Raw genomic sequence first — 18543 nt, forward strand, 5'->3', positions numbered from 1 at the left:
TACATCGGGGGGGGCTGGGGGAGGGGGAGGTGGCTCCAACCCACTGACCCCCGTGGCAGGGCGGGGGGGGGGGCCGGGGAGTCGGCGGGGGGGGTTGCCCGCAGGATGCTGGCGAGGGGCCGGTGGCTCCTGCGCTGCTGGAAGCCGCTTTTCACCGGCCGCCTGCTGCTGCTGACCAACACGGCGAGCTGCGGCGCGCTGCTGGCCGCCGGCGACACGCTGCAGCAGGCCTGGCACCGCCGCCGGCACCCGGACACTGAGCCCCAGGTGGCACGCACAGGTGACAACCCGAGGGGGGGGTGTGGGGATACGCAACAACCGGGGAGGGGCAGCCTGACACATTGTTTAATTCATCCTCGTTATCACGGGGCGGGAAATTGGGGGTCTGGCACCGCGTGACCCCACGCTCCCGTTGTGCCTTCCTCAGGGCCGGACCTGCTTTTGGGGGAGCCCGGGGGGGGGCAGGGGTGTCACATAAATAATGCAGCGGTCGCCGGGGCGGTGTTGTGTTGCAGGTCGCATGTTTGCCGTCGGCTGCAGCATGGGCCCGCTGATGCACTACTGGTACCTCTGGCTGGACGCCACCTTCCCGGCGCGGGGCGTGCGGGGGCTGAAAACTGTCCTGAAGAAAGTCCTTATCGACCAGCTGGTGGCATCGCCCGCCCTGGGCGCCTGGTACTTCCTCGGTACGCGGCAGCACCCACCTTGTGTCAGCGTCGCTGAGAAGTGAGCGTGGTCCGAGCTGACGGTGACGTGTTACAGCGTCAGGGGGTGCCGGCCTGACGCCCGTCACCCTCCCTTGGTGGGGTGGATGTGGGTTTCTCGGGGCTCCCTCCCTCCAGCTGGTGCCAGCGCTGCCCTTCCCTCCCACGGTGGGGTTGGGGTTTTTTTGGCATTTTTCGGCATCCGGCAGAGCTGAGCTGGTAATTCCCATCCACGCCCGCCAGTGTGGAGCCTTGTGGGTGCTCCCATCCCACTGACGTCCATCTGTCCCCGCAGGCATGGGCACGCTGGAGGGCCAGTCTCTAGAGGAGAGCTGGGAGGAGCTGAAGGAGAAATTTTGGGAATTCTACAAGGTAAATACACACACCACACACACACACACCCCCCCCCGAGCTCTCCCTCCCACCCCTGGTGGGAACTGGGCTCCGGCAGGGAGTGTCCGGCTGCTCTTTGCTCTCGACAGGTTGACTGGTGCGTCTGGCCGGCAGCTCAGCTCATGAATTTCCTCTTCGTCCCCCCCAAGTACCGGGTGGTTTACATCAACGTGATCACACTGGGCTGGGACACCTACCTCTCCTACCTCAAGCACAGGGTGAGTGACAGTAACCATGGAACCACGCAGCCATGCCGCACCGCCGCGGCCAGCCGGGCTCACGCCGAACGTGCCCCGTGTCTCTTTTCTAGCCTGGCAGCCCCCCGAGTGCCGAGCACAACTCACCGTGTGAGAACCAGCGCAGTGTTGGGAGGTAAAGAGGCAGCTGCTCTCAGTGACTGCGACGTTTTCGGAGGCTCCTGCCCACAGCAAACGGTTTTTCTGGGTGTGCTGGCCAACGTGGCTCAATCCACCCAAGGAACGTGATGGCCAGAGACCACCGCCACCGCCGTCTGCGACTCGCTGCAGCCTGTGCGGATCTTGCTGATTAATTCATCTACTGATTGCAATGATGAGTTTGGGTATTTTTAACGACTCTGATGTTGCAGGCTAGCCTGTAAAGCTGATTTCTTTTTTGTATTCATTCGCAGAGCCTGAGCTGCCAGGGCAGTGCCGCAGCTACACTTTGCCTTCAGTGCCCCAGGGAAAGTCCCCACAGCGTTCCCCCCTCGCTCTGGCCAGTTTTTGTTGTTTTTTGTTTTTTTTTTCTTTCCCCCTTCTCCAGGGCAAGGTTGGCCCTTTGCTCCCCTCCAACACCCTCTTTGCTCTTCTGAGAAGCAGCAACTCCAGTCTCTGCCTTGCTCCTGCTTTGGCTGTTGCCTCTCCACTCTCAGTGCCTCAGACCTTTCCCTGCTCCTTTTTTTTGTCTTCCAGCTGAAGGGAGAACTCCCTCGCCCCCCCACCCCCCAGCTGCCTCATCTCCCTTTCGCTCCACCTTGCACCCATCTCCCCGGCACCGCGCGTGGGCTCTGCTGGGCTGCAGCCACCCAATTTTTATAAAAATAGTGGTGCGATCGCAGGTTTGACAGCAGCAGAGTCAAGCCCGAGGCAGTTGCAACGGAGGGGGTTAAGGCAAAGCTCCCCTTGTCCCAGTGCCTGCCCCCCGCCCCCCCCAGGCAAGCTGGACACCCACTCCCCAAACTGGGAATTTATTTATTTCCAGCATTGATGAATAATCACCTAAATGGGATTTTTATTCCCCCCCCCCCAAATTTAAAGCTGCTCTGTCCTCATCCCTCCTGCCACACACCCGCTGGGGGGGGTGACACACCAGCCCTCCCCCTGCAGCGAGCCAGGTTGCAGGAGCCATTTGATAAACGCTAATTAAGAAACCAGATCAGTTTTGCTCCTCTGGGAACAAGCTGGACAGCATGAGGTTATCAACACCAAGCAGAGAACCGGCCCGCTGCCCCCTCTCCACCTGCAACAACCCCGAGCAACCGGTGATCAGCATTGATTTATTTCTTCACAACATTTCTTTAATATACCGTGATTTTTAGGAAATTGTACTTTTTTTTTTTTTTTTGACACTTTTGACATTTGTACAGTACAGTGTAACTTCCATAAGTAAACTTCACAAAAAATAGGAACAGGGAAGGGAGGGAAATGGGGTCGCCCTTGGGGAGAAGAGGGGGGGGAAAATCTGTAAAATAAAGACACAGCGCTCCAAGAAAAATAAATAGGGGGCAGCAAGACCTCCGGGTCCATCATCGCTACAGGAATATCCACTTATTCACAGTCTCCACAGAAGCACGGTACTACAGGAACACACGAGGAGCCGAAGGCCCTGCAGCAAATTAGCCATGCTCCTCTGAGCCCCGCTCGCCAAAACTGGGAGCTCTGCAAAGATTTTTTTTTTTTTTTAATCATTTTAGCCCCAAACCAGGGCTAATTTGCTACAGTTTGCTTGGCTGGCCTCGCTCATGTATTTTTTTTTTTTTTAAGTTATTTTATTTTTCTTTTAAACCTTTAAATAATAGATTTTTTTTTTTAAAAGTGATATTCACAAGCAAGGTTACCACACTGAGGAAAAAAAATAATAATAATAATTAATAATAAATGCACCAACACAGCCACAGCACCGCAGGTCACGCGCACAGCGTCACTTCCTACGCCTATTTACAAGGAATTTTTCTTATGTACAAGGAGGAAGACAGCGGGAGCATAAATTAGCATCTATTTATACAAATAAACAAGAGTTAGGAAATATCCATCCATGGGGGGGGGGGCGGGGGGACAGGGAAGGAGAGCCGGGCACAAAGAGCCCCAGGCGGGACATCTGCCGGGCTGGGGAGGGGGGGACACGTGAGGTTTTGGGGTCCCATCGCACCCCTCACCTGAGCAGGGGGCCTGTCCCCACTTCCCCTGGAGAGGGACGGGGCTGGCGGGGAGGGGAGCGATGGGAGCCGGCGGTGGCGAGCAGAGAAAACAGTATTCCTTGGAGAGCGGGGCTCGTGGAGCGAGACAAAGCAGAATGGGGAGTTTTCTACCAGCCCAGGCTTAAAAATAAATTAGGGGGGGGGCACAGCCTAACTGAAGGGGGGGGGCTCCTAGAGGGGCCGCAGCCCTTTCGGAGGTATCAGCAGCAAAAACCCCCACGGGACCCCCGAGGGGCTCGGGGAGTGGGGGGGAGCAGCGGTGGGGGGGGGGGGTGCACTGACCGATTTTTGGGGGATGCAGGGGGGGGGCTGGCCCTAGCAGGCACAGTCCTGGTGCGGGGGGGCCTGCTGGTCCGTGAGCTGGGGGCCCTGCTTGGCGCCAGTGACCGCCGGGTCGGCCGTATCCAGTGACTCTGACATCTTCTCACAGATGATGTCCACCAGCCGCTCGAAGGTCTGCTTGACGTTGATGTTGTCCTTGGCGCTGGCCTCGAAAAACTCAAAACCTGGGGGGGTGGGGGACAACCACAGCCATCAGGGCCGCAAACCCACACCCCGCCGCAGCCCCGCATCCCAACATCGGAAACCTTTCCAGCTCCTCCTCCCCTCGTTAAATATTGAAGGGCTGCATGTATCGCACACCCGGACCACCCGGCTGCAACCTGCCCCTGCGCCCACCCACGGGCGGCCGATTTTTCCTGCTGGCGAGTAACAGAAACCGCCATCCCCCCACCCCGCCCCGCCACTCACAGCTTAATTACACCTTTTTTTTTTTTTTAATTCCCCCCCCCTTGGGTGATAAGTCACCGCTATCAAAGCGGAAGAATTACGGTGAGGGAATCGAACCCCTAACTAAATTATCCACGCTGGGGTGGCTCCTGCTGCTCCCCCCCCCAACTCACCCAGGTGCTCGGCGAGCTGGCGGCCTTTCTCCGAGGAGACGACGCGTTCGTCCTCCATGTCACACTTGTTCCCCACCAGCAGGACCTGGGCGTTGTCCCAGGAGTAGGTCTTGATCTGGGTGGACCTTCAGGGGAGGCAAAGGGGGAAAAATCACACGGGGAGGGGGGGCAGAGCACCGCGTTGGGGGGATGCCTGGGAAAGACAGAGGGGGGGAAGTCCCCGGAGCCCACCCAGGCGCTCACCAGTCCTGCACGGCGTTGAAGGACTCCTCGTTGGTGATGTCGTACATCAGGATGAAGCCCATGGCGCCGCGGTAGTAGGCAGTGGTGATGGTGCGGTACCGCTCCTGGCCGGCTGTGTCCTGGCCGGGGGGAGCAGCATGTCACCCCCCCCCCCCCGGGGCCACCTGCAGCTTGCAGGGTCCAGCCACCCCTTGGGGTGCTCCAGGGGACAGCGGGGTCCCCAGGGACATGTCCCTCCCCACCGGCAGCACAGCCCAGCCGGGGGCACCCCTGGCATCACCCCCGGCGCTTCCAGCCCCAGCAAATGGTGGAGCAGCCCCACACCAACCGTTCCCCCCCTCCATGCCACACACCCCCGTGCCAGCATGGGGACCACCAGGGACACCCCTGGGGGGTCTCACCCAAATCTGCAGCTTGATGCGCTTGTCGTTTCGGTAGATGGTCTTGACCTTGAAGTCAATGCCGACGGTGCTGACGAAGGCAGGCGTGAAGGAGTCGTCGGCGTACCGGAAGAGGAAGGAGGTTTTCCCCACGCTGCTGTTGCCGATGATCAGGATCTTGAACATGTAATCGAAGTTCTGGTCCGAGGATTCCTTCTGCCCATAGCGGGAGTCAGTAGCGGACGCCATCTGCAAGGCGGAGGAGAGGCCGTGACGGGGACAGTTGCGAAATCAGACAATGCCGGGCCCCGGGTGACACCAGTGCCGCAGTCTGGAGCCGCTTCCCACCGGTGCAGGCACGGTTAAGTCCCGTTTTGCTGTGGGATGGGCGAGGCGTGCTGCCGTCAGCGCAGTTGCTCAGCCCTGAAGGGCTCTGCCAGGCTGGCTCCCGTCACCCCCAATGAAGGGACCCCAAGACGGTGCCCACAGTAAACATGGGGCGTGTGGGCCCCGGTGTTTGCCGGCACGGGGGGGTGGGGGCTGACCCTGGCAGGGGTGCAAGCTGGCAGCCAGGGTGCTGCAGCGTCTCCTGCATCTCCCCGCAAAATGGCACCCTGCAGCGGTGCTCCCACACGCTGTGCCCAGCCCGGCAGCGCAGTGTGCTGCTGTGGGTGCTGCAGGGAGGGTGCTCAGTGCTGGGGGGGGGCGATGCCAGGCAGGGGTGCACAGAGGTGGGTGTTTGCCCGGCGGCGCAGGGTGCTGCAGGTGCAGGGTGCTGCAGGGTGGAGCACAGGGATGCCGGGCAGCGAGCGCTGCGGGGTGCAGGGTGCTGCGGGGGGGGGGGCGAGGGGAGAGCAGGGTGTTGCAGGGTGCTGCAGGGAGGAGGTGCAAGGTGCTGCAGGGGGCTCAGCCCCTGCCCCTCCCCGCAGGCCCGAGCCCGATGCACCCGGCCGGTCCCCGCCGCACCCCGGTGCACTGGGAGACCCCCCCCCCCGCCTCTGCAGCGGGCGGTGCGGCCCCCCCCCCCCCGCTGCAGCCGCCATCCCCGGCAGGCAGCTGCCGTGCAACCCCTCCCGGCCCCCGGCGCGATGCAGCCGCTGCCGCCGCCCCCGGTGCCGGGGGGTGCCCGGGGGGGCGCGGATGGGGGGGGGGGGGGGGGCGCGGGGGCGCGCGCTCACCTCCAGCCCGCGCTCGCGCCGCCGCCTCCTCCTGCAGCAACTGCAGCAGCGGCGCGCGCCGCCCCGGCGGTTGCAGACCCGGATGACGTCGCCGCGGGGGGAGGCGGGGCGAGGCATGTAAATAAGAGCTCTACGTCAGCGGACGGGCTCCGGAGGAGGAGCGTTGATTGGCCGGCAGCGCGCTGTGATGGACAGCCGGCGGGTGCCACGGCGGGAGGGGAGGGGAGGGGAGGACGAGACCCCCCCCCCCTCCCGGCGCGGTGGTGGGCGCCGACCCCCCTCGCAGCGCGCAGTGGTGTGGCCCGGCGGCGCCCCGGCGGCCGGGGGCTGAACCATCCCCTCCCGGGGCGGGGGGCGCGGGGCGGACCATTCCTGTTCGCGGGGGGGCGGGGGGGGAGGGCGAGCTATCGCCGCTCAAGGTGGGGCGAGCCCTTACAGCCTTCTCTGTCACGACATGACCCTCTATCGCGATGGCCAGCGCGGCCCGCAGCCCCCCTCAGGCCTGCAGCCACGGGCAGCCTGACCCCATCCCCTGACAGGGGCATCTGGCCCTACGGTGAGCCCCAGTGCCCCCGGTGCCCCCAGCGCTCCCAGTGCTCCCAGTGCCCCCAATGCACGGGCCAGCTTGGGGGGGGGGGCAGGGGGCACGGGGGGGCAGGGGGCACAAGTGGGCAGCCATGTCCTGCCCAGGCCCCTTCGTCCTCCCTCGCCCTGCAGCAATCAGGGGGATTAGGGGGAGGCAGCATATGGCGGCCTCGTGGGAGGGCAGCGGGGGCCCGGCCAGGGGCTCTGCAGGCCCCAGGGCAGCAGCGGTCCCCTGCCTGCTGGCCTTGCCTTTGCCCGGGCCTGCCCCTGCCCTGCCTGAAGCCCAGCAGGCCCCAGGAGCCTCCTAGGCTGGCCCTGCCTTTCCTGTGGCAGCATGTTGGACCTCAGGGACTCGAGGGCCTCTGTCCTGGTACAGCTCCTTGCCACCATGGGGACTCGCCAAGCATGCTGCAGCCCGTGGGAGGACGGAGCCTGTCACCGCAGCTGGGCTCTGGGGCTCTGCCTGGAGCCACCACCCTCCTTGGTGCATGGATGCTGCAGCCCTTCAGCCAGCAAAGGGGTGAAAAGGGCTTTTTCAACCAGCTCCTGCCACGCTCCCAGCCCCAGCCTGGTGCAGAGGCCAGATCTGGGTGCAGCATGAGGCCGTTGAGGAGCTCTGCGCTCATGGAGCCTCGTCTGGCTCCTACCACCCTGCTGGCACATGGCCCTGCTCCGTCGGGAGGGATGGGGGGACGCCGAGCACCCACCCATGGAGCAGGGATGGTGCAGAGCTACCCGCCAGCCCGTGCGGGACCCAGCACTCCCAGCCAAGCCCTGGAAACCGGCTGGGCTGGGAAAGGAGCATCCGGCTCCCGCGGCCCCGCTGCCGACAGGGGAGCACGGGGCGTGCGGTGGGCAAAAGCTGGCGGGGCCCCGTGTGCCAGGGCAGTGCCGCGGGTGGGGACATGTTTGCAGATATAAATCACTGTTGGGAGCAATGCGGAAGAGCAGAGGAACAGGCTCTGCGCCGCGCCAAGCCGGCGATTAAATATTTACCTTAGCGGGTTGTGTTTGCCAGTGATGGATCGACGTTTCCAGGGAGGAGCTCGCTTTTGTTCAAACACAGAGCAGGGCCCTCCCCGGTGCATGGCAGGAGACCGGGCCACCAACCGCGCTGGTCCCTGGGGACATTGGTCCAACCGGCACAACCGTGGCTGCCGTGGCACCATCACGGTAAAGAGGCACTTACGAGACTCGTATTTTGGGGGGATACAAACCAGGTTTAATCTCTGGAAGGTGAAGGAAGAAACCAAAAGGACCCCAGGGGCTGCCCCAGCCCCTGCGGAAAGACGGCGGGTGGTCGCAGCGCCCATCGGAGCCCAAAGTGCAAAGTACAAACGCAGCATTTTGAGCACTCATCGCGGAGCAGAAACGCGTCTTTCTGCCACAGGAACGCGTGTGAGCACGCCTAGGTGAGGCATGTATCGAAAAGTGAGCTACAAAAGGCTTTAAAAAGTGAACCCGTCCCCAAATAAATAAACCGCTGACTGTGCCTGTGCTGTGTCCCAGTGCCTGGCTGGGTCGAGGTCCCTCATGCTGGAGGCTGTCACCAGCACCCTTCGCCCACCTCGTGTCCTGCCGTGGGGCTGCTAATCTGTGAGGGGCCACCCGGAGAGACGCCAAAATGCTTTTGGCTGTGCCTGGCCCCATGGGGGACCTCCTCCTGGAGCCCTGTGGGGCACAGTGTCCCCAGGGCCGGGCTGGGGCAGGAGCACAGCGTCCCCAAGCCCTCTCTGAGGGGGACAGGGCCCTTTCCCAGCAGCGATACGTGGGGACGCCAGGTGGGAGCAGGGGACAGTCACTGGGAGAGGGCGAGCAGCATCCTCGTGCCCATCAGGACCTGCCCAGCTCCCACACGGGGACACGCTTTGGGTCTCTCTGCGTGCCAGCGGCCGCCCCGGTCCCCGCACTGCCAGTGGTCTCTACTGCCAGCCCACAGTCAGGGAGCACTCAGCGGGGCAGCGCCCAGTCCCACATCCCTGCGGCAGCGAGGGGACCCACCGCCCGGTGCTGCTACGTGCCCAGGGGCAGGAATGTGACATTGCCCTCCGTGTCCAAGCACAGCCCCTGGCTGCCCTCGGGACCTGGCGCTGAGCACCCATCACCACCACCATCCTTTGGCAGCATCCCCTCCAGCGCCCGTCGGTTGTCCACGTCCCTGGGGCGGGTAACAGGCGAGTCCTGGTCCCCATGGTCGGGTGACAGGTGCTCAGTGTCAGCCAACTCCGAGTCATCCGTGGCTGTTGTCTTGGAGCCGCTGTTGTCCTCGTCCAAGGGGCTCTCAGCCCCTTCCAGCTCCGTGTCTGACTCACCCTCCTCCTCCTCCTCCAGCGTCAGCTCAAACTGGAACTTGTCGGTGGCAGTGGGGGACACTCCAGGTCCCTCAGGCGGTGGGGACGGGCTGCGCGGGATCATGCTCTGATACCATTCCCGGTTGTCCTCCAGCATGTCCAGGATCTCCTGGGCATCGGGGTGCACGAGGTCGGCCCACGTCTCCCACAGTGGGTGGGCGATGAAGTCAATGAAGCCCACCTGTGGGAAGGCAGAGCTGAGCCCCTGGTCTGGCCCTGTGGCCCGCACCCCGGCCCCACGCCGCTGCCCCACCTGGGACTTCTCCACAGATGCTGTGTGCTTGTCGCACATGGGGCTGATCTCCATCCCCTTCTCCCGCTCCCGGTCACCTTGACGGAAGAACTCCACCATGATGCGATCGGTCCACTGCCGGTACAGCTCCAGCGGCTTCGTGGGGTTGCTGAGGTCGGCACAGTGCACCATGTTCTGCAGGACCTGCGAACACGGACACAGCATCACTCACCCGACATCTCTTGTCCCCCAGGGCTGCCACCTCCGTGCCTTGTACTCGCTTGGCCATGGCCAACTGGGGTTGGAAGCAGTGGTGGCACCAAACAGGACATCCTGGCAGCCCTGGCCGGAGCCAGGACCAACGCCTGCAATGCCAGGAAGGTTTCCCCACCTGTGTCCTGATGCCCACCTGGATCCGGTCGGAGTAGTTGTCCAGCAGCAGCACCCCGAGGCTGGTCACCTTCTTGGTCTCCACCATGGTTTTCAAATCCGCCAGCAGGTTCATGTGCTTGGACATGTCCGTGGCCAGCACCTGGGCAGGGCGAGCCGGTAATGGGGCTCAGCCTGACCCCACCGCAAAGTCCCCCAGCCCAGACCCCCCACCCCAGGGTGGTCCAGCCCCCCCGCTCCCCGTACCATGTCAATGGCCATTTTGCGGAGTGACTGCCTCTGCTTCTTGCTCAGGTTTTGGAAGATGTCACAGTTCTCCTCCTGGAGAAGCTTGAAGCCCACAGCCAGGTGGTGGTTCTCCAGCACCGAGGCATCATTGTACATCAGCGCCAGCTCCGAGTCTGCAAGATGGCACTGGTCACCCCAGGGTGGCTCCTGGACACCAGGCTCCCCCATGTCCCCCCCCAAGCTCCATCCCTGCACCCCAGCTCACTGGTGTTGATGAGAAACTGGTTGGAGACACCAGGGTGGTCGACATCATGGATGGCACTGGCGAAGATGGCAGCCATGATCTCCAGGTCCGTGAAGACAGCCTGGGAATGGGGAAAAAATACATTGCGGATGTGTTACAGCCCAGCCAGACACACTTGGTGGCTTCTGTGGCCTTAGGTGACTGGGGCTCACCTCCAGCGCGGGCGTGGAGAGGAGGACATGGGTGGACTGAGCCACGTCGGCAGCGTGGATGTTGTTATGGTAGGCCACGTCGGCGTGGTAGTGGTCCTCCAGCGTCAGCATGTAGGTGATGAAGGTGTCGACGGGGATGCGGAAGGTCTTCATCAGGTCTCGCTCCTGTGGGGAGACAGGAGGTGGTTTGTCCCCAGCTGAGCACGGGGACAGGGACATCCCGTTGGGATTGCTCACCTGGAAGATGCTGTACATGATGACCGTCAGCGGGCGGTTGCCCGAGTACTCGGCGACTTTAAACACGTTGAGCCCCCACTTGTTGGTGTCCTCCAGCTCCTGGGGACCAGAGGGACAGAGGTCCATGCAGGACCAGCACCGGGGACCCCGTAGCAGGCCGGGTCACCCGCACCAGGGCCCACCTTGGCCAGCAGCCCCTCCTGGTCCGTCTGCACCCCGAAGCGGGGGATGCTGGCAGTGGCGAGGCTGGAGCCGTGCGTGAGCTTCCTGACGCCGCTGATCTGGGACATGGGGCGCTTCCTCCGCTCTTTCTCCTTGTCCTTGGCCAGCGCCGAGGGGATCTCCACCTCATGCTGCTTGTCTGGGCCGGCATGGGGGGCCGTGAGCAGGGCGGGAGCCCAATTTCCCCCCAGCGGCACCCCCTCAGTCACACCGATGATGTCAGCTGGCGCGGATAACACCGGAACGCCATGGCAACGGGGAGGGCTGCATGGGGGATGCCTGGTGCTTTCCCTCACAACCCTGCACAGGGCCGTCTGCCGGCTGTGGGACCCAAACCCTGCCCTGGGCACCCCCCCGGGGTCGCAGGAACGGCCCCAACAGCCCCAGTGCACTAGTGTGCACCACTATGCACCAATACACACCCGCACTCCCAGCCAGCACAAAGGCTGTGACATCCCCAAGGCAGAAAATCCCACAGGGACACCAGGGACAGCCCCCCGCCCCGCTCCTCCCATTTAATTTCTTTGCAAGAAGCAAGCGGGACCAGCCGCTGGCACCGTCCCCACAGGCACCCAGCACCACAAGGTGCCACAGGATTGGTGCCCAGGTCCCTGCGCGCACGAAGCCCACCCTGCTGCTGGCAGAGAGGTGACACCAGGCGGTGTCCCTGGGGGGTCCTCACCCAGGAAGGTGCTGGAGATGTACTCGGAGACCTGGTTCCCCGAGCGACTGGTCTCCGAGAGGTGCGTCAGCTCCCGGTTCAGCATCCTTTTGAACTGCGGGCAGCGCACAGGGCTCAGTGGTGCGGGGGGCAGGCAGGACCCCCGTCTGCCCATCCCGGGGGGGGGAGGTCTGCAGCGTAGGGGTCTCCATGCTCCCTGGGGTGATGGGGGAGCTCCGTGCTGGGGACCCTTACCTTGTTGGAGGCCATCTCGCTGACCGAGTGCCTGGTCTGCAGTGTCTCCAGCTGGTCCAGGCACCAGTCCAGCTCCTCCAGGGTCTCCCGCGAGAGCTTCTGGTGGGCATCCTCTGCCAGGGGCAGCCACTGGCTTGGCGAGGGACCTGCCAGCGCCACGGCGACCCGGCACAGGGGCGCACACAGCATCCTGGCTGCAGCACCCCAAACCCCGATGGGTGGCTGTGCCGCACCAAGCCCAGGGGCTCGCCGACTTGGCTGCTCACATCACCCCCTGAGCGGGGCGGCCGGGGGCGCAGGGGGATGCAGAGGACCAGCTGGGGCCAGGGGCCAGGGCCGAGCATCCCCGGGAGACGGGGCTCAGCCCCGTCACAGCATCCCCATCTCACGGCAGCCCTGGCAGGCAGCGTGCCACGCCATCCCCGTGGGGTGACAGCCAGCCCTGGGGGCAGCTGGGCTCCCACAGGGCCCCGTTCGCTGCTGGGGTTTTATTAATGGAAGGTTTGACGTCAACGGGAGCCTTTCCACCGCCGCTGCGGCGCGAAGGGCGGCCAGGCAGGAGGAGCTGCCGAAAACCAGACATGGATCCCAAAGGGCAAAGCTGCAGCTCTGCCCCGGCTCGGGGGGGGCTTTCCTGCACCCCCCAGGGCCCAGCGGGACCCATCCCCAGGGATATAGGGACAGCCAGCTCACCCCAAAAGCATTCCCCCCGTCTTCCCCCCCGGCACTCACCGGTGAGGCTGGCCTTGCTCCCCGAGGGCAGGCTGCTGCTTGATGCTCGCCTGCAAAATGGGGGGGGGGGCTGAGTGGCTGGCACCCCCAGGGCGGGAGGTGGGGGCGGGTGTCACCCCCTGGCCATGGGTCAGAGCCCCCCACCCAAGCGAGACCCTCGCTCGTCCCGCAGCCGACTCACTTGATGCCGGCGCGGTCCTGGAGGTGGGTCAGGTTGCTCCGGATGGTGCGGAGGCTGGCCAGGACCTGGGGGGTGAGAGGGGGCTGGGGCCGGGCGGACCTCCCCGGGACACCTGCCCCGGTGCCGGGTGCAGGGCCGCGTCCCCTCCTCGCCAGAGCACGGAGACAGCACCTACCTGGGCGAACGGCGTGACAATCATGTCTTCTCCATGCCTGTGGGAGCAAAGGGAGCGCGAGCCTCAGGGAGGGGAGTGGGGAAACTCGGGGTGGGGGTCGGGGTGGGGGGAGACTCACAGGTCACTGGCGATGGAGGAGTTGCGGGACATGGCTTTTGGGGACAGGTCATAGTCGCTGTCGGAGCGGTAGAGGAAGGACTCGCGGCGCTGGCCGTGGGGAAAGGTGCCTTGCAGAACCAGCCCCGCGCCCGGGCTGGCCTGGGGGTCCAGCGCGCCCCGGCCCGGGGGGCCATTCTCCAGGTCAAAGCTGCGAGGGGAGAGGGGACAAGGCTGGCACGGGGCGGGCGGCCTGGGGACCTCAGCCCACAGGTACAGGGGCACAGCCCAGCGCATGGATGCCACCGGGTTTGCCGGGCTTTCTGTGCCGTCGTCATGCTCAGACCAGCACGCCCAAGCTCGGTTCCTCTGTGGTGGACACCGGCCACCGCCCAGCCTGGTCCCGCTGGCTCCTTTGTCCCGGTGCTGAGAATGGGCACAACTCAGTGCACAGAGCCCTCCCGGGTATCCTGCCAGCACAGCGGGGTCCAGGACTGGGGACACCAGCTAGGGAAGGTGGGTTGTCCCATGTCACCGGGCAGGACAGGACCCCCTGCCCTGAAGCCCCCAGCTCCAGAGCCCCCGGGAACCGTTCCCGTCCCCAGAGCCACGGTCCCCGATTGCACCAAGTCCTCGAAAGCTGCAAAGGCTCCAGCAGCTTCGGCTCGGAGCGCCATGTCCCACAGTGGGGACGGTGTCCCTCCCACGGCACGGAGCCAGGGGACATTGAAGGACAGAATGGCCGGGGAAGCCGAGCCCTGGCCCTCAGGGACATGCTGGTGGCAGCCTGGGGACACCCCAACCAGAGCCACCTGGCAGCCATGCAGATCCGTGGGGGGGACAGGAGACGTGGCAACAGGGACGGTGACCCTGCGGTGTCCCCATGGCATCCATGGCCACCTCCCCCTCCCCCTCCCGCTCCGCTGGCCCCGGGGTCATGGGAAAGGCTGTGCGCGGGGACGCGGCGAGGGCCTCCCGGTGCCTGTCCCCTCCCGCAGCCACCACCACGGTGGGGACAGGGACGAGCCACCCCAGAGCGCTGGGTGAACTGGGAAAACTCAGGTACTGCTGGGGTCACCCTGTCCCTGTCGCGCCTCTGGGAACCCAGCACCTACCCGATGCAGGAGTGCCTCCGGGACGGGCACCGGCTGCCCACCAGCATCTCCCCACTCCGGCAGTGCTGCCGGCAGCCCCAGTCCCTACGGCGTGGCCGTCCCCGGTAGCGGCAGCACCGGCCAGGCACCACGTCATGCCGTCCCGCAGCCCCTTGTTTTCCTGCCTCTGCTTCACGTCCCCGATGGTACCAGGGACACAAAGCCGCATTGTGGCTCCACCGGCCCCACGGGTGATGCCCGCGTCCGTCCCTGGCCCTGTGCCACCACCTCTGACCCCGCTGCCGCCACCCCGGGGGACAGCCCCGAGACCCTGGGGCAGGCGGGGGGACACACGCGAGCCCCCGCTGAGGGGCTGGTGCCAAATTAAAGCCCTTCGTTTTGCTGACGGGCCGTCGGCATTAATAACCGCTGAACAGTGCCGGATGGCGGGGGGGTGGCCGGGGGCCGCTATAAATAGATGCTGTTGCTGCTGAGGAGGGATCTGCTGATCCCCACGGCACCCACGCAGGTGGGGCCAACACCCACTGGCACCCTGCAGCGTGGGCAGGGGGGTACCCCCAAACAAACCTCATAGACCTTAAAGGAGGGGGCTGTGGGGGCAGCGAGGTGCCCAGCTGTGCTGCGGTGGGTGGTTTGGTGCCTTGCCGTGCCCAGAAAAGCCCCTCTGCTCTCCCCACCACAGCCTCCCCCCCGCCCCGCCGTTGGGGCAAGACGCCTGTCGCACCCGCCGGTTCCCTGCCTGGCCATCACTGCAATGAGTGCGTTCATGCTCAGCCACGCTCGGCCAGTGGCTCCCCCCTGCCCGGCTCAGCCCCCGGCTGTGTGGGGACCCCCGCTGTCCCCTGCCTGCTCCCCACATCCCCGTGGTCCCAGGAGATGCACCGCAGCATGGTGGGAGGGGTCCATGCCGACCCCATCCTGGCAGCACAGCCCAGTGCCTCCTCCCGCCCACCCAGGGTCGAGCGCAGGGACCGGCCAGCGTCCCCCCCTTACCAGAGGGGATGCGCCACGGTGAAACGCCGCTGCAGGCGGATGCTCTGGTTCATCAGGAGCTTCCTGAAGAGGACGGGGGAATTGCGGGGGGAATTGCAGGGGGACGCTGCTGGCGAAGCCCCCGGCGAGCAGTGCGCGGTGGGCAGCATGGCACAGCTCAGAGACCCCTGGCACGGCGGCGATGGCAAGGCCACGCTGCCCGCCGGTACGGAGCAGGAAACGCGCGGCCGTCCCAGCCCTGGCCCCGGCGGCCCCGGGAAACTTTCCATCCCCCTCCCGCCTGCGCCTGGGAAATTAAACAACTGTCTGGCTCCGGCAGCCAGCACATGGAGCGGGTCCCCTCCGGCTGTGCCGGTCCGGTGTGCGCCCAGCTGCCTGGGCACGTGGCCCCTCGCTGGCCCCGTGCCACCGGCCACCCTGCTGTTCCCGAGGTGGCAGCTGCTCCCGCAAGGGCAGGGGTGCTCTGCTCGGACACACGGCAAAATGCCACGCTGAGCCCTGAGCGGCCTGGGCATACAGAGTGGCCGTGCCACGGTGCTCCCCAGGGACATGGCTGAGCCCGGAGCATCCTGGACACGTGGTGTGGGCACACCACGGTGCCACCAGGGGACACAGCCAAGCCTGGAGGATCCTGGATGTGTCACGGTGCCACCGAGGGACACACTTCAGCCTCGAGCATCCTGGGCACATGGTGTGGCCGTGCTGTGGTGCCACTGAGGGACATGGCCCAAGCCTGGAGTCCCCTGGACATGCAGTGTGGGCACACCACGGTGCCACCAGGTGACGCGTCTGAGCCTGGAGCATCCCGGACACACGGCGTGGTTGTGCCACAGTGCTACCGAGGGACCCACGAGAGCCAAACCCGCCCCGGGGCTCATATCGTGACCCCAGCCCCTCCTTGCTGCCCAGTGGGGCTGTGCCTGGTGGGGACAGGGAGGAGCAGGATGAGGCCTGGCCGGTGGTGGTGGCACCCATGGGGGAGTCGCTGGCCCGGCTGTGGGAGATGGCACCCACCCAGCAGCACCTGTGGGGACCCTGAAACCTGCCAGAGGAGGGCTCCTGGTGGAGGGTCCCCCCCAACTTCCAAGGGACTGCGAGCACAACCTGGGGGGGGCACATCAGGGTAGAGGGATGCTGGGACAGGGGGACAGCAGGGGACATTGGGGTGGGGGCCGAGCTGTCCCCCCCCAGCTGCCTGGCAGCCAGCAGCCCCTAGGACAGCTGGAGCCAGACCAGCCACAGGACAGCCAGTCCCCATCCCCAGGACAGCCAGTCCCTGTCCCCTTCTGGGCTGCGGCTGTCCCTGCCGGACACATGTCCGTGCAGGGGGTGGACAGCAAGTGACACCGGAGCCGGGTCCCTCAGCTGTGCCAGCCCCATGCTGTCCCCGAGCTGGGGACAGGCACGGGGTGGGGGAATAACCCAAAAATAACCCTGCAGCAGCGCAGCCACCGTGAGAGGGACCGAGGTCACCTCCGGGCAGGGACAGGCCAGCCCTGTGGTGGCACCCGGCTAGGACACAGGATGGGGACAAGGAGGGGGTGAGGGAGATGAGGACAGGGGATGGGGCCAGGGGATGGGGTTGATGGGGATGGAGATGACGAGGATGGAGGTGATGAGGGTAGGAACAGGCTGTTGGGGATGGGGGGACAGGGATGGGGGTGACAGGGACAAAGGTCATGGGGACAGGGGTGAAAAGGATGGGGGTGACGGGGACGGAGGTGATGGGGACAGGGGTGACGAGGATGGGGGTGATGGGGACGGAGGTGAGTGGGATGGACATCCCAGGGCCGGAGCAGCGGGGCCGGTGACAGAGGGGTTTGTCCCAAGCACCGCGGTGCCACAGTGGCCGCTGGCACCGGGTGCTCCACCGGGGCCGGTACCCCGGGGCCGCTGTCCGCCCGACGGTGCTGAAACGGGGAGCGGCACCGACGGCAATCCCCTGCCCGGTAACCCCGTCCCGGTGCCACGGGGGCAAGCAAACCTCCCCCCGTTTCGCTCTTACCGGGGGGGCTCGGACTCGTCGCCGCTGCTGGGGCCGCTCTCCTCGATGGTGAAGACCACCCGGGCGCCCTCGGGCTCGGGGCCGCGGGCCGCCTCCGCCAACCGGCAGCCCAGCGGCGGCAGCAACGGGCTCCCGGAGAAACGCCGGCGGACGGCGCCCACCGCCGGCCCCGACCCTGGTCCCGGTCCCGACGGGGCGGCCTCGACGGCGTCACGGCAGCGCTGCGGGGAAACGGAGCGGCGATGAGGGACGCGGGTACCGGGGAGCTCTGCAGGGTGCTGCTCCCGGGGCGCTGCCTGATGTCCGTGTCCCCCTTCCCCCCCAGCAGCACGGGGGTCCCTCCCCTGGGGCAGCCCCCCACCCCCCCACCCCCCTTCACCGGGCGCCGGTAGCGTGCGGGCGCCCCCTGCCGGGCACGGTGCCGCGCTGCACCCCGGGGGTACCCGGGGGGGGGCGGCACGGGGCCAAGGGCACAGCCAGTGCACCGGGAGCGGCTCGGCCCGCAGCGCGCCCAGCCACCGGGACACCCCCCCCCCCCCCTCCCGCCGCCATCAGAGGGACCCCCCCGCCTCCCCGGGGACCCCGCCGGAAAATCCCCCGGAGCCGGCGCGCAATTACGCAGAGGTGAATAATAATTAACCGCCTATTAAGGGGATAATTAATTCCTGCTCAGCGCCGGTTTTTGCTGCCCGGGGGCCCGGCCCCCCCCCCCCCGTCCGGGGCACGCTTGCACCGGGGACAACCCCTCGTCCCTCCCGGTGTGTCCCGGTCCCAGTCTCACCTCCGCGCCGAGGAAGGGCAGCGCCGTCCGGCTCCGTCGCATCGCCGTCCCTGCGGGGGGGAGCTCCGGGAGCCGCGGCCGGTGGGGACTCGGCGGAGGGACCCCCCGCCCCGGGGCCAGGGCCGCCCAGGGGCCGCGACACGCGGCTTCCTCCCACCCGTGATTTATGGGCGCCGGGTCTCGGCCGTGGCGGCTGCCCAGGCTCAGCCCCCGGCCTCGGGTTTCAGGCCCCCGCACCGGCCCCCGGCTCAGCTCCCCCCCTCCCTACGGTGCCGCCGAGGGCTGGACGAGGCCGGGCCACCCGGGGGACGTGGGCCCACGGCCACGGGGATGGCCCCCGGCCCCTGCCAAGCCATGACCCCACCAGCGCCACATTAATGATCAACACGGGCACCCGTTACCCGCTGTCCCCGGGAACCGGGGTGCTCCGGGAGTGGCTCAGCCAGTCGCGCCCACAGAACCCTGCAGACCCCCAGCCTTGAGCCCCCCACGCCCTGGCGGCACCGGGAGCAGCCTCGGCCCAAGCCCGGGGGATGCCGAGCCCCAGCACGGGGGTCCATGCTGCCGCCAGCCCCGTGCCCTCGCCTGCAGCCCCTTACCGGTGCTCGGTC

At 65.9% G+C, this 18543-nt stretch overlaps 3 protein-coding genes across 5 annotated transcripts; 1 reads left to right on the forward strand and 2 right to left on the reverse strand.

Moving 5' to 3' along the window:
- The first annotated feature begins 61 nt into the window (after positions 1-61).
- MPV17L2 (MPV17 mitochondrial inner membrane protein like 2) lies at positions 62-2659 on the forward strand. The gene is made up of 5 exons (XM_075736362.1): positions 62-280; positions 516-686; positions 1000-1076; positions 1187-1315; positions 1408-2659. The coding sequence occupies exons 1-5, from the start codon at positions 106-108 to the stop codon at positions 1471-1473; spliced, it is 618 nt and encodes a 205-aa protein (XP_075592477.1). The 5' UTR covers positions 62-105; the 3' UTR covers positions 1474-2659.
- On the reverse strand, positions 2357-6340 carry LOC104641257 (ras-related protein Rab-3A). Its single transcript, XM_075736361.1, has 5 exons — positions 6238-6340; positions 5081-5308; positions 4680-4798; positions 4437-4561; positions 2357-4040 (listed from the first exon to the last, which is right to left on the reverse strand). The coding sequence occupies exons 2-5, from the start codon at positions 5306-5308 to the stop codon at positions 3850-3852; spliced, it is 663 nt and encodes a 220-aa protein (XP_075592476.1). The 5' UTR covers positions 6238-6340; the 3' UTR covers positions 2357-3849.
- Positions 6341-8027: 1687 nt separating this feature from the next.
- Positions 8028-18099, reverse strand: PDE4C (phosphodiesterase 4C). Of its 3 annotated transcripts, XM_075736352.1 has the most exons (16): positions 17933-18099; positions 17152-17372; positions 13061-13249; positions 12943-12979; positions 12768-12832; positions 12587-12636; positions 11855-11967; positions 11621-11714; positions 10899-11077; positions 10717-10815; positions 10480-10644; positions 10289-10388; positions 10042-10196; positions 9815-9937; positions 9427-9609; positions 8028-9354 (listed from the first exon to the last, which is right to left on the reverse strand). In XM_075736352.1, the coding sequence occupies exons 1-16, from the start codon at positions 17972-17974 to the stop codon at positions 8836-8838; spliced, it is 2334 nt and encodes a 777-aa protein (XP_075592467.1). In that variant the 5' UTR covers positions 17975-18099; the 3' UTR covers positions 8028-8835. The 3 variants fall into 3 exon arrangements, with proteins under 3 accessions (XP_075592467.1, XP_075592466.1, XP_075592468.1); XM_075736351.1 differs by lacking the exons at positions 17152-17372; positions 17933-18099 and adding an exon at positions 15147-15474; XM_075736353.1 differs by lacking the exons at positions 17152-17372; positions 17933-18099 and adding an exon at positions 14154-14327.
- Between the last annotated feature and the right edge of the window lie 444 nt (positions 18100-18543).

The sequence above is a fragment of the Balearica regulorum genome, chromosome 26, assembly GCF_011004875.1.
Source record: "Balearica regulorum gibbericeps isolate bBalReg1 chromosome 26, bBalReg1.pri, whole genome shotgun sequence".
Classification (NCBI taxonomy): Eukaryota; Metazoa; Chordata; class Aves; order Gruiformes; family Gruidae; genus Balearica; species Balearica regulorum.